This window comes from Orycteropus afer, unplaced genomic scaffold (assembly GCF_000298275.1).
Source record: "Orycteropus afer afer isolate SDZICR_OR568_19922 unplaced genomic scaffold, OryAfe1.0 scaffold00291, whole genome shotgun sequence".
Classification (NCBI taxonomy): Eukaryota; Metazoa; Chordata; class Mammalia; order Tubulidentata; family Orycteropodidae; genus Orycteropus; species Orycteropus afer.
In genome coordinates this window covers 1,906,953-1,919,417 of record NW_006921878.1, presented here as the reverse complement: position 1 = coordinate 1,919,417, position 12,465 = coordinate 1,906,953, and the positions used below count along the sequence as shown (strand labels likewise).

At 52.6% G+C, this 12,465-nt stretch overlaps 1 protein-coding gene across 1 annotated transcript in view; it reads right to left on the bottom strand.

Moving 5' to 3' along the window:
• GNA15 (G protein subunit alpha 15) overlaps nt 1-12,465 on the bottom strand; it is a 39,714-nt gene that overhangs the window by 3,305 nt on the left and 23,944 nt on the right. Inside the window, exons 2-6 of the mRNA XM_007951017.2 lie at nt 7,909-8,093; nt 6,588-6,742; nt 5,830-5,958; nt 3,683-3,812; nt 1,947-2,100 (exon numbers count right to left, since the gene is read on the bottom strand). Coding sequence (XP_007949208.1) covers nt 1,947-2,100; nt 3,683-3,812; nt 5,830-5,958; nt 6,588-6,742; nt 7,909-8,093 — 753 coding nt within the window. The remainder of the gene's footprint in view (nt 1-1,946; nt 2,101-3,682; nt 3,813-5,829; nt 5,959-6,587; nt 6,743-7,908; nt 8,094-12,465) is intronic.

The window sequence follows — 12,465 nt, the reverse complement described above, 5'->3', positions numbered from 1 at the left end:
ACTTCTGCAGTCTGAATCTGACCAAACGTGCAATCAAGATGCACTGATAATTGCTGGTGATTGGAATGTGAAAGTTGGCAACAAAACAGAAGGATGAGTAATTGAAAGACATGGTTTTGGTGGTACAGGTGATGCTGGGGGTCACATGGTAGAATTTTGTGAGGCCAACGACCTGTTCATTGGAAATGCCTTTTTTCAACAACATAAAGAGTGACTACACATGTGGACCTCACTGGATGGAATACACAGGAGTCATATCGACTACATCTGTGGAAAGTGGTGATGGAACAGAACAAGGGAACACTGCCTGGTTTAAAATCAGGAAAAGAGTGCGTCAGGGTTGTGTCTTTTCCCCACATTTATTAAACCTGTGTGCTGAGCAAATGATCCGAGAAGCTGGGCTGTATGAAAAAGTACGTGGCATCAGGATTGGAGGAAGACTCATTAACAACCTGTGCTGTACAAATGACAAAACCTTGCTTGCTGAAAGCGAAGATGACTTGAAGCACTTACTGATGAAGATCAAAGACTACAGGCTGCAGTATGGATTACACTTCAACATAAATAAAACGAAAATCCTCACAACTGGTCCAATAAGTAGCATCATGATAAATGGAGAAAAGATTCAAGTTGTTAAGGATTTCATTTTACTTGGCTCCATAATCGACACTCGTGGAAGCAGCAGTCAAGAAATCAGACCCTGTATTGCATTGGACAAGTCTGCGCTGAAGACCTCTCTGAAGTGTTAAAAAAGCAAAGAGGTTACTTTGAGGAGTAAGGTGCACCTAACCCAAGCCTCATATGCATATGAACACTGGACAATGAATAAGGAAGCCCGAAGAGGAGTTGATGCCTTTGAATTACAGTGTTGGTGAAGAATATTGACTACACTATGGACTGCCAGAAAAACGCACAAATCTTTCCTGGAAGAAGTGCAGCCGGAATGCTCCTTAGAGGCGAGAATGGCCAGCCTCCATCTCGCCCCCTTTGGTCATGTTATCAGGAGGGGCCGATCTCTGGAGAAAAATATCGTGCTGGGGAAAGCGGAGGGTCAGAGAGGGAGGGGAAGACCTCGGCAAGACGGACGACACAGTGGCTGGCGGTGGACCTAGGCACAGCAAGGACTGTGAGGATGGCTCACAGCTGGGCAGCGTGTCATTTGTTGTACATAGTGTCGCTATGAGTTGGAGCCGACTCGACGGCACCTAACAACAACAACAGAACAACAGTATGAGTCAGAAGTGACTCACTGCCACACTCAACACACACATATATATGTATGTATTTATGTATGTATATGTGGAGCCCTGGGGGGTGTAGTGGTTAAGGAATTGGTTGTTAACCTAAAGGTCAGTGGTTCAAACCTACCAGCAGCTCTGTGGAAGGAAGATGAGGCAGTCTGCTTCCATAAAGATTTACAGCCTTGGAAACCCAATGGGGTCCACTATGAGTCAGAATCCACTCAATGGCAGTGAGGTGTTTTTTGAAATATGTTGTTGTTATGTGCTGTGAAGTTGGACCTGACTCATAGCGACCCCTCCTTGGGTTTCCAAGGCGGTATCACTACGGAAGTAGATTGTCCAATCTTCCTTCCGAGGAGTGGCTGGTGGGTTTGAACTGCCAGCCTTCTGGTTAGCAGTCAAGTGCCTTAGGCACTGCACCACCAGAGCTCCTGTTTAAAATATATATATATGATGATTCTCCATTTTATTCAAAATTGGATGACCTAAGACTTCTGCTATTTTATCCTCATTTTACAGGTAGGAAAACTGAGGCCCAGGGAGGTTGGGCAGTGGAAGGAGCTAGACCTAGAACTCAAGTCTATCTGATCCTAAGTCCTGTTTGAAACTCCTGTGACTCCAGGCTAGGGTAGGACCCAGACCAGCCTTTCTCTTGGGAGCTGCTCTTGGAAGCTGATGCTTGTCGAAAGCCCTGCAACCACTCACCCTGGAAACTGGGGAAGTAGGTGGCCAGGTGGGAGGTGGGGATCTTCTCCTCCAGGATGTCGGTTTTGTTGAGGAAGAGGATGACGGATGTGCTCTTGAACCAGGGCAGTTCCAGGATGGTGCCAAACAGGGCCAGGCTCTCCTTCATGCGGTTCTGGGTCGGAGGCACAGGAGGGCCGTTAGCGCTCCCACTGCCAGCTCAGTCTTCACAGGAGACCCTCACCCACGTGGGGACCGGGCTTACCTCCTCCCAGCTGGGTATGAAAGGGCGTGCCCACGTTCTGTGTGGCCAGCTGCCTGGTGTGGCTTGGTGACCACCCTCAGCCTGTGCCCGAGCGGCTGCTTTGCGGAACATGGGTGGTCGGTGATCACTGTGGTTGGGGCTCGGAGTGTCTTTCCTGAGTGTGCTGTGTGTGAATGTGTCTCTGGGCCCAGCTCTGTCTCGAGTATCTGCTCCCGTTCCCAGGTGTGTGAACATCTGGGCAGGTCTGAGCGTGTGTGAATGCCTGTGTCTGCATAGTTGGGGGTGCTGCGTGTGTCTAGCTTTGGCCAGAATCTTCCGGCCGTGTGCATCTCCATGACGTATAAGTGAGATGTGATCTCGGTCGTGTGGCTGGATTCGAGGAAGAGCTGTGGCAGAATGACCCAGAATCCATTTGACCTCATTCAGTCTGAAAGCTGACATGGTCACATGGGAACCTGCTAGCCTCAGACTGTGTGCATCTTTACCCAAGAGTCCACATCTTTTAGATAATCACATTTCTGACCTGCGTGTGCGAGCGTTAATTGGGAGGAAAGTTCACACTTAAAAAGCGCGAGTTGCAGCCTTTCTGAATCCGGGAAACATGATGCCTGCAGAAAGCGGCCAGTCCCCCCGCATTGTGGGGCTGAGCTGGGACCTACAGGGCCATGCAGGGCTGTGAGGCTGTGAGGGCTTGTTGAGTGTGTGTGTGAATGGTTGAGTGTGTGCAGTGTGCATGTATTTGAGAGTGTGTGTGCCTGAGTGTGTGTGCATGCACATGCATGTGTCTGTGTCAGTTGTGTCTGGTTGAGTGTGTGTGTGTGTGTTTGAGTGTGTGTGTTTGGGTATGTTTGTGTCTGTCACATGTGTGTACATGCACATGTCTGTGTGTCAAGGATGTGTGGTTGAATGTGTGGTTATGTGTGTGTGTGGTTGTGTCTCTGGCTGAGTGTACATATGTGTCTGGTTGAGTGTGTGTATATGTGTGTGTGTATGTGTAGTTGGGGTGGTGTCTGGTTGTGCAGCACATGTCTGTGCAGCTGTGTCGAGGATGTGTGGGGTGTGTGTGTGCATGTGTGTGGTTGCATGTGTATGCATGCACGTGTCTGTGTCTGTGTCCAGGATGTCTGGTTGTGTGGGTGTGTGGTTGTGTGTGTGTCTGGTTGTGTGTGTGTCTCGTGTGGTTGTGTCTCTGGTTGAGCGTGTGTGTGTGTGTGGTTGGGGTGGTGTCTGGTTGTGCACGCACGTATCTGTGTGTCTGTGTCGAGGATGTATGGTGTGTGTGTGTCTGCTTGAGTGTGTGTGCACGTGTGCACACGCCCGAGTGTCAGGGTTCTCGTCTGTAAATGCTGTAGGTCCAGGTCTTGGGACAGCCTGTCTAATCGCAGGCTGGTTTCCCATCAGGCACAGCCAGGGCGGGGCCGGCGGGAGCAGGACCCCTGCGCATGGCAGGGCTTCCCGCTCCGAGGGCCGCAGGCCGCGGGCGGCCCCTCACCTCCTGGTTGTTCTCCTCCAGGCACTGGTCGTACTCGCTCAGCGAGGCCAGGTAGATGAGTGCGACCACGTTTTCAAAGCAGTGAATCCACTTCTTGCGCTCTGACTTCTGGCCCCCGACGTCCACGATCCTACGGGAACCAGGATCCCCGGACCCCAGTCAGGCCCGGGTGCTCCAACAACAAAAACACGTGGCTCTCCTCTTGTGGATCACCGCCTGGCACCCCCGTGTGCCAGACATGGCCTACCCCCATATTACAGGCAAGGAAGAGACTGCCCAAGCCCCCACCAAACGGAACTGCCTGCCTTCTCCCCGCTGCCCAGCAGAGGGCAGCAGTCAGCCAGCGCTGTTCTGGTTGGGGGTGAGGACACGCCCACCCTCTCCGGAGCTCAGTTTACCCCGCAGCCGCGAGGGCCCTTCTGAAAGCGTGCACCCTCTGCTGTCTCCGTGGCCTCAGGCAGGGCCCAGCCTCCGCCCCTACACGCCACAACAAAAGCCTGCGCCTCCCGCCTTCCTGTTCTCGCTTCTTAAGAAATGTGGGTCACTGATAACAGGCTGCGTCATTTCCCCCGGGGATGCGACCGTTACTCAGGCGGCTCAACAGGAAATGCCAGAACCGGGGCTCGGGAGGGGGCCCGAAACCTCCAAGCAAGAAGGGACTTGTAAATGATTACAGGAAGGGAAAGCGAGGCCGGGGACGCAGTGGCTGGGCTGCGTCTGGACCAAAGCCTCCTGGTTCCCAAGACCAACCCCTCTCACTTGTCTTCTGATACCCTCAAACCCTATATCCAAATGGGGGCCAGGGGGCTCAGGGGTGGACAGACGTGGGTTGCAAAGCAGAGGTCAGCTACCTGCCAGTTGAGGGACTTTGGGCCAGTCACCTCCCCTCTGTGGCCCAGTTTCCTCTCAGGTGTCATTCTACCTCTGTAGCCTCTGTCTTTGGCCCCAAAACATACTCAACTCTCCCCCACCTGCAAATCACCGCTCAGACTAGCCTTCTCTGTGCGCTTCTCTCATCATCTACCTATTATCCACCCACCCATCTGCTTATCCACTCACCCATCCGTTCATCCACTCATCCACCCCCCACCCATCCACTCACTCCCCACCCATCTATCCACTCACCCACCCACCCACCCATCCACTCATCCACTCACCCACCTATCCACTCACCCACTCACCCATCCGTTCATCCACTCATCCACCCCCCACCCATCCACTCACTCCCCACCCATCTATCCACTCACCCACCCATCCACTCATCCACTCACCCACCTATCCACTCACCCACTCACCCATCCGTTCATCCACTCATCCACCCCCCACCCATCCACTCACTCCCCACCCATCTATCCACTCACCCACCCATCCACCCATCCATCCATCCACCCATCAGCCATCCAGCCATCCATCCATCCACCCACCCATCTATCCACTCACCCACCCACCCACTCATCCACCCACCCACCTGTCCATCCATCCATTCATCCATCCATCCATCTACCCCCCGACCAACTTATTCATCTACCCACCTACCCACCCAACCATTGACCCATCCATCCAACCACCTACCTATTTACCCATTTACCCACATACCCACCTATCCATCCATTCATCCATCCACCCATTCATCCACCCATCCATCTAACCACCACTAACCAACTCATCCATCCACTCACCTACCCGTGGCCCCAGAGAACATACATCCATACGTCCGCCCACCCATGCATATAGCCATACATCCACCTACCCATAATACATCCATATGTCCGCCCACCCACACATACATCCATATGTCCTTCCACTTATTCCTCCATCTTTCCACCCACCCACCCACATCCACCAGCTCCCACTGTGACCTTGAGCACATTGCTAGAGACACAGGAGAGAACACCCATCCCGAACCTTGTGAGTGTCAGGGCTGGGAACCCTTGCTCATCCTTCAATGCCCTTCCTCCTGGAACTGCCCCGGGCCTTGTTTCTCCTTTTCACCCAGTCCTAACCTTGGGAATGGAGGCATCTATGTCCAGCTTTGCCTCCTATAGCCTGCCTGATCCTTGGAGGGCTGAGATTAGAGAACTCCTATTCATCCCTCAAAACCCCGGCTCCCTTGCCCCTTCTACAAATGTGCCTGGCTGAGTGCTCACCGCAGGTTGGTCTTCTGCACGGAGAAGCAGTACTCGTTGATGCCGGTGGTGGGCATGCGGCTGCGGAGCACATCCTGCGCGGTGGGGATGTAGCCTTCCTCGGCGATGCGCTCCAGGTGGGACAGGTAGCTGCAGAGGAAGGAGACTCGTGGTCTCCCCTTGCTTCTCAGCCCACCACTCATGGCCCAAACAGGACCGTGCTGGGGGAGGAGACCCTCTGGGTGGGGCTGGGACGTCTGCAGGTGACCAGGAGCACCCCTGGGGTAGCACGGCCCCGGGAACAGCAGGCTGCCTACAGCATGTCACCATGGAGTAGCGTCAGCCCAGCAGAGCCACACCCCCAGGGCAGCGTGGCCCTGAGAATAGGAATAAACCAGAAGCAGTCTCCCCAAGCAGCGGAGCACCCCACACGGCCTGGTGTCACCCCAAGAAAAGCGACACTCCAGGAGCCGCATCGCCCCAGGAAGAGGGCTCCCCAGAACAGGGTTGCCCCCGGAGCGGGGTCATCCCAAAAATGGTGACCCCTAGGAGCACCTTCACCCAGGAATGGTACCCCCCAGGATTGGGGTCCCCCAGGGATGCTGTCACACTGGAGCAGACCACCCCGCAGTTGCTCTGCACCCAACAGCTCTCCCCCAGCCGTGGGGAGTCCCCCAGCCGGGCGCACCCCCGCAGCTTCCAGCCCCCTGGGGATGGGCTGGCTGCAACTCCCCGTGGCTGTGCCCAGCGCCCCGCGGCCCCCGCAGCCCCTGACTCACTACATGGCCGAGTCGAGCAGGTGGAACTCGTGCCGCCGATCGTAGCAGGCGCGGATGCCGGGGTCCCTCCACAGCCACTGCATGGCCAGTGAGAGGCGCTTCTCAAACGTGGCCACTTTGTAGGGGTCCTGCTTCATGACCAGACTGGCATGGTGCTGGGGGGGCGGGGGGGCTGGTCAGAGCTGCCATTCCAAGTGTCTCCACCAGCCCCCTCTCCCCTCCTGCTACGGGGTGAACTCTGTCCCTAAAACCTATGTTCACCATGACATGTGAAGACTGTTGAAATGGTAAATGTTTGGAAACGTTTGGTAACCTATATATTGGTAACCACCATAAAAAATAAGTATGTTAAAAAATAAATAATAAGTCCCTGTTGTTGTTATGTGCCGTCGAGTCGGCCCCGACTCATAGCGACCCCTCCTTGGGTTTCCGAGGCAGTATCACTACGGAAGTAGGATTGCCCAACCTTCCTTCCGAGGAGTGGCTGGTGGGTTTGAACCGCCAGCCTTCTGGTTAGCAGTCAAGTGCTTTTACCACTATGCTACCAGCGCTCCCTAGGTGGCATAAATGCTTAAGCTCCAGACAACTCGCCAAGCTGGTGGTTGGACCCCACCCGGAGGCCCCTTGGAAGAAAGGCCTGGCTGTCTGTTTCCAAAACCACAGGCTGGGAAACCCTATGGAGCAGTTCAGCCCCGTCACCTGGGGGCACCAGGAGCCAGGATCCAATGGAGGACAGCTAGCAACAGCAACAGCCAATAATCAATTAACCAAATAAAACAAAAAAACAAGTGATGGACAGTTTTGTGAACTCCTTGTCATTTATGTTTGATGATAATGCGTAACTGGGATTAAGCATATCATTAAATATATTGGATATAACATGTACACATGTACCAGTCCCAGCCCCTGGCACCTAGGAAGGTGACTTTGTTGGAAATGGGGTCTTTGAAGATGGTGTCAGTTAGGTTAACATAACGTCTCACTGGACTATGGGGAGGGGGTTCCTGAATCAATGTTTTTATAAAAGAGGACAGACAGACACAGACAGAAAATACCATGTGAGGACCAGCAGCTGGAGGAGACACGGCCCTACTAGAGACGTGGCCCTGCCCTGGGGTCTGAGGGGGAGACTAGGCCACCTGGGGGCTGAAGGGGAGATGTGGTCCTGCCCTAGGGGCTGAGGGGGAGATGGCCCTGCCCTAGGGGCTGAGGGGGAGACTAGGCCACCTGGGGGCTGAGGGGGAGATGTGGTCCTGCCCTAGGGGCTGAGGGGGTGGCCCTGCCCTGGGGGCTGAGGGGAGATTTGGCCCCTGGGACTCACCTTGCTCTCGGGCCTGCAGAAAGGGATCTGCAGCCGCTCCATGGCCTCGATCATGGCCTGCATGCACACGAAGATGTTCTGGTAGACCAGGGGCCGGAAGGCCCGCCGCTCCTCCTCGGAGTAGCCCGCCCCGTGGATGATGCGCATCTGCTTGATGAAGGTGCTCTTCCCGCTCTCGCCGGGGCCTGGGGGGATGCCACGACCACTTAGCTCGCCATACTCAGACCCCCAGAGACACTCCAGGCGGGAAGCAAGGACCCACCCCAACCCAGGGCCAGGCCTGAAGTTGAGAGCATGTGGGCGCCGGCCACCTGGATTCAAAGCCCGGCTCTGGATGCCGGGTGAGCTCCGTCACCTGCCTGTGCCTCGGTTTCCCCATATGTCACATGCGGATCACGCCAAAGGGAACGAAATGCTGCCCGTTCCTGCACCACGCCATCATCTGTGTGGATCGCACCGCTGGGATGCATAGGGTTTTCAGTTTCAGGAATAGATAGCCAGGCCCTCCTTCCTTCCTTGTCTGTCTCAGCCTGGAACTCTCCTGAAGCTTGTTCAGCATAGACAGGAAGTAGTCCCACATGCAGGGCAATGGCCAGAAATCGAACCTGGGTCTCCCCCACGGAAGGTGAGAACTCCAGCATTGAGCCATCCCTGCCTCGTGAAGTCGACCCAAGGACCAAATTAGTCCATTGCAAAGTGCTGGGAACAGGGGTTGGCAAATCTGGCCCGTGGGCCAAATCTTCTGTATGGCCAACAAGTTTTGACACTTTTTTAGGGTTTTCCTATATGTAATACTTTCTATGGTTTTTATATTTTCAAATTCACAAGAGACAGTTTTGTGATATATGAAAGCTATTTGAAATTCACATTTCAGTGCCCATCAATAAAGTTTTATTGGCACATGGCCACATGCATTCATTTTGTGTGGGCTATGACGGCAGAGTTTAATGTTCATGACAGAGATGGCCCAGCCTGCAAAGTCAAAAACATTGACTCTCTTCACAGACAAGCCATGGTATTTTCAGTCTCCTCATATGTATGTGAAAGCTGGTCAATGAATAAGGAAGACTGAAGAAGAGTCGATGCATTTGACTTGTGTTGCAACGAGTATTAAATGTACCACGGACTGCCAGAAGAATGAACAAATCTCTCCTGGAAGAAGTGTAGCTGGAATGCTCCATGGAAGTGAATAGCCAGACATCGTCTCACATACTTTGGACATGTTATCAGGAAGGACCAGTCTCTGGAGAAAGACTGTAGAAAAGTGGAGGCTCAGCCAAAAAGGGGAAGACCCTCAGTGAGATGGATCAACACAGTGGCTGCAACGACGGGCTCCAAGAACTGTGAGGGTGGCGCAGGACCTGGCAGGGTTTTGTTCTGTTGTACACGGGGTTGCTGAGTCAGAGCCGACGCAACGGTACCTAACAACAACAACAAGATCTACATGTGTGTTCACTATTTCTATTATTATTTTCTATATTATGTTGTGTTCAATGCATCAAATTTATTCTTTTTGATGCATTGAACAGCAATGACCGAAAACCAGAATTGTGGGATGATATCAAGAGCATCATCCATGAAGAAAGCAAGAGGTCACTAAAAAGACAACAAAAGAAGAGAAGACCAAAATGGATGACAGAAGAGACTCTGAAACTTGCCTTTGAGCAGAGAGTAGCTAAAGCCAATGGAAGAAATGACAAGATAAAAGAGCTAAACAGATGATTTCAAAGAGCAGCTCAAGAAGACAAAGCCAATTACTATAATGAAACGTGCAAAGACCTGGAGTCAGAAAACCAAAAAGGAAGAACACGCTTGGCATTTCTCAAGCTGAAAGAAATGAGGGAAAAAATGTAAGCCTCGAGTTGCAACACTGAAAGATTCTAAGGGCAAAATATTGAATGATGCAGGAAACATCAAAAGAAGATGGAAGGAATACACAGAGTCACCGTACCAAAAAGAATTGGTCGATGTTCATCCATTTCAGGAGGTGGCATGTGATCAAGAACCAATGGTATTGAGGGAAGACCTCAAAGCTGCACTGAAGGAAGTGGCAATAAACAAGGCTCTTGGAATTGATGGAACACTGCTGAGATGTCTCAACAAATAGAGGCTGACGCACCACCGCACAGTTTTGTTCTGATGTACGTGGGGTCGCTTGAGTCAGCCTCAACTTGACAACACTCTTTCAGAAGCACAGCACCGGGTCTTTTCTTTCCCTGGTGGTTCAAGCCACCAACTTTCTGGTGCAGCTGAGTGCTTAACCACTGTGCCACCAGGGGTCCCGCGAATAATAATAACGATAAGCTCCTGTAGCAAATATTACTTCTCACAATATTTTCCTGTAATAATTGTTACTGCTTTTTGTTGTAATAATTTCAGGCAGAGGAACTTCCATGAAGGAGATAAAATAGAATAAGTAGGAGAAGTGGTAGCTGAGTGGTCCAAGACTTGTCATCAGAGGTGCCTTGTGGAGCTGGTAGCTAAGGCTGGGAAGGCTGTTCTACTGCCTGACTCTGGGGAACAGTGTTCCAGGCCGGAGGCTCAGCCCGTGCAAAGGCCGTGGGGAAGGACCCGGTGAGTTGGAAGAACATCGAAGAGGCCTGTGTGGCTGAAACAGAGTAAAGGGGTGAGAGGAAGAGGGGCGGGCAGGGAGGGAACAGAGCAGGTCAGGCAGGAGGGCCCTGAGGGCCACCAGGAGGACGGCAGGCCCCTGGCTTTTACAAGAGAAAGGTGGGAACAGAGGAAGGATGGGCCCTGACCTAGGTGCTCACTGGCGCCCTCAGCTGCAGCAGGGCGGACAGTGCGGGGCGAGAGTGGGAGCTGGGAGACCAGGCTACACTGGCCCAGGTGGCCGCCGTGGAGAAGGAGAGAAGGGGACGTGTATGGAGACAGAGTCACCAGGGCCTTGCTGATGGGTCAGACAAAGGAGGAGAGGAGAGGAGAGGAGACTTTGCAGGGCCAGCTTTGGGTGGTTAAGCACTTGGCTGCTAACAGAGAGGTCAGAGCAGTTCAAATCCAGCCGCTCCATGGGGCAAAGATGTGGCCGTCTGCTTGCATAGAGACTGACAGCCTTGGAAACCCTATGGGATGGTCCTACGCTATTCTGCAGGGTCGCTAGGAGTAGGAATCAACTAGACGGCAGTGGGCTTGGTGTATACACAGTAAAACAGATCCCCATTCAGCAATTTCTACACAGTTTGGTGACGCTGGTGACATCTCTTGGTCTGTGTCAGCTTCCTCATTTCCGTTCCACTTGTCCCACTCCCATCACTTTAGGCTCACTTCCCCTAAACTTCTTGTCTAAGCCTTAGAGTCACTGCGTCCATTTGGTCTCATAGAGATAACTCTTACACGCACACGTTTCGCCAGGGTGACCTTTGTCACCTTTTGAGCTGACCTACTTAGTTCAAGGGAGCTCTGGTGGCGTAGTGCCTAAGGCATTTGCCTGCTAACCAGAAGGCTGGCGGTTCAAACCCACCAGCCACTCCTTGGAAGGAAGGTTGAACAATCTACTTCCATAGTGATACCGCCTCGGAAACCCAAGGAGGGGTCAGTATGAGTTGGATCTGACTTGAGGGCAGTGAGTGGGTATTTAGTTCAAAGGTGCTTTCAGGGGAAGTCCTGGCCCGTAGAAGCTTTCAGTATCATTACCACAGACCCAGGGCCGGCTTTGGAGGCGTGTGACCTGAGCAGCCCCACAAAAAGCCAAAACAAAACCCACTGCTGTTGCCTGGATGCTGACTCATAGCGACCTTGTAGGATGGACTAGAACTGCCCCACAGGGTTTCCAAGGCTGTGGTCTTTATGGAAAGAGACTGCCTCATCTTCTTCCTGCAGAGCAGCTGGTGGGTTCAAACCGCTGACCTTTCAGATAACATCTGAGCCCTTAACCACTGCATCACCAGGGCTCCTGGAGAAACGTGTGCCTGTAAGAGTTATCTCCATGAAACCAAATGGATGCAGTGACTCTGAGGCTTAGATAAGTTTAGGGGAAGTGAGCTTAAAGTAATGGGAGTGGGACAACTGGAACAGAAATGAGAAAGCTGACGTCGTCACCAATGTCACCAAACTGTGTAGGAATTGCTGAATGGGGATCTGTTTTACTGTGTATACACCAAGCCTACTGCCGTCGAGTTGATTCTGACTCCTAGTGACCCTGCAGAATAGAGTAGGGCCATCCCATAGGGTTTCCAAGGCTGTCAGTCTCTACAGAAGCAGACGGCGCATCTGGGTCCCCTGGTGCAGCTGGGCTTGAACTGCTCTGACCTTTCTGTTTGTAGCCGAGTGCTTAACCTCTGTGCCACTAGGGCTCTTTTTGCTGCGTACTTTCACCAAAAATACAATAAAATGTTTAAATATATACATTCCCACTGCTGTCAAGTCGGATCCGACTCATAGCAACCCCTCCTTGGGTTTCTGGAGCGGTATCACTACGGAAGTAGATTGCCCAACCTTCCTTCTGAGGAGTGGCTGGTAGGTTTGAACCACCAGCCTTCTGGTTAGCAGTCAAATGCTTTAGGCACTACACCACCACATATATATATATATATATATATA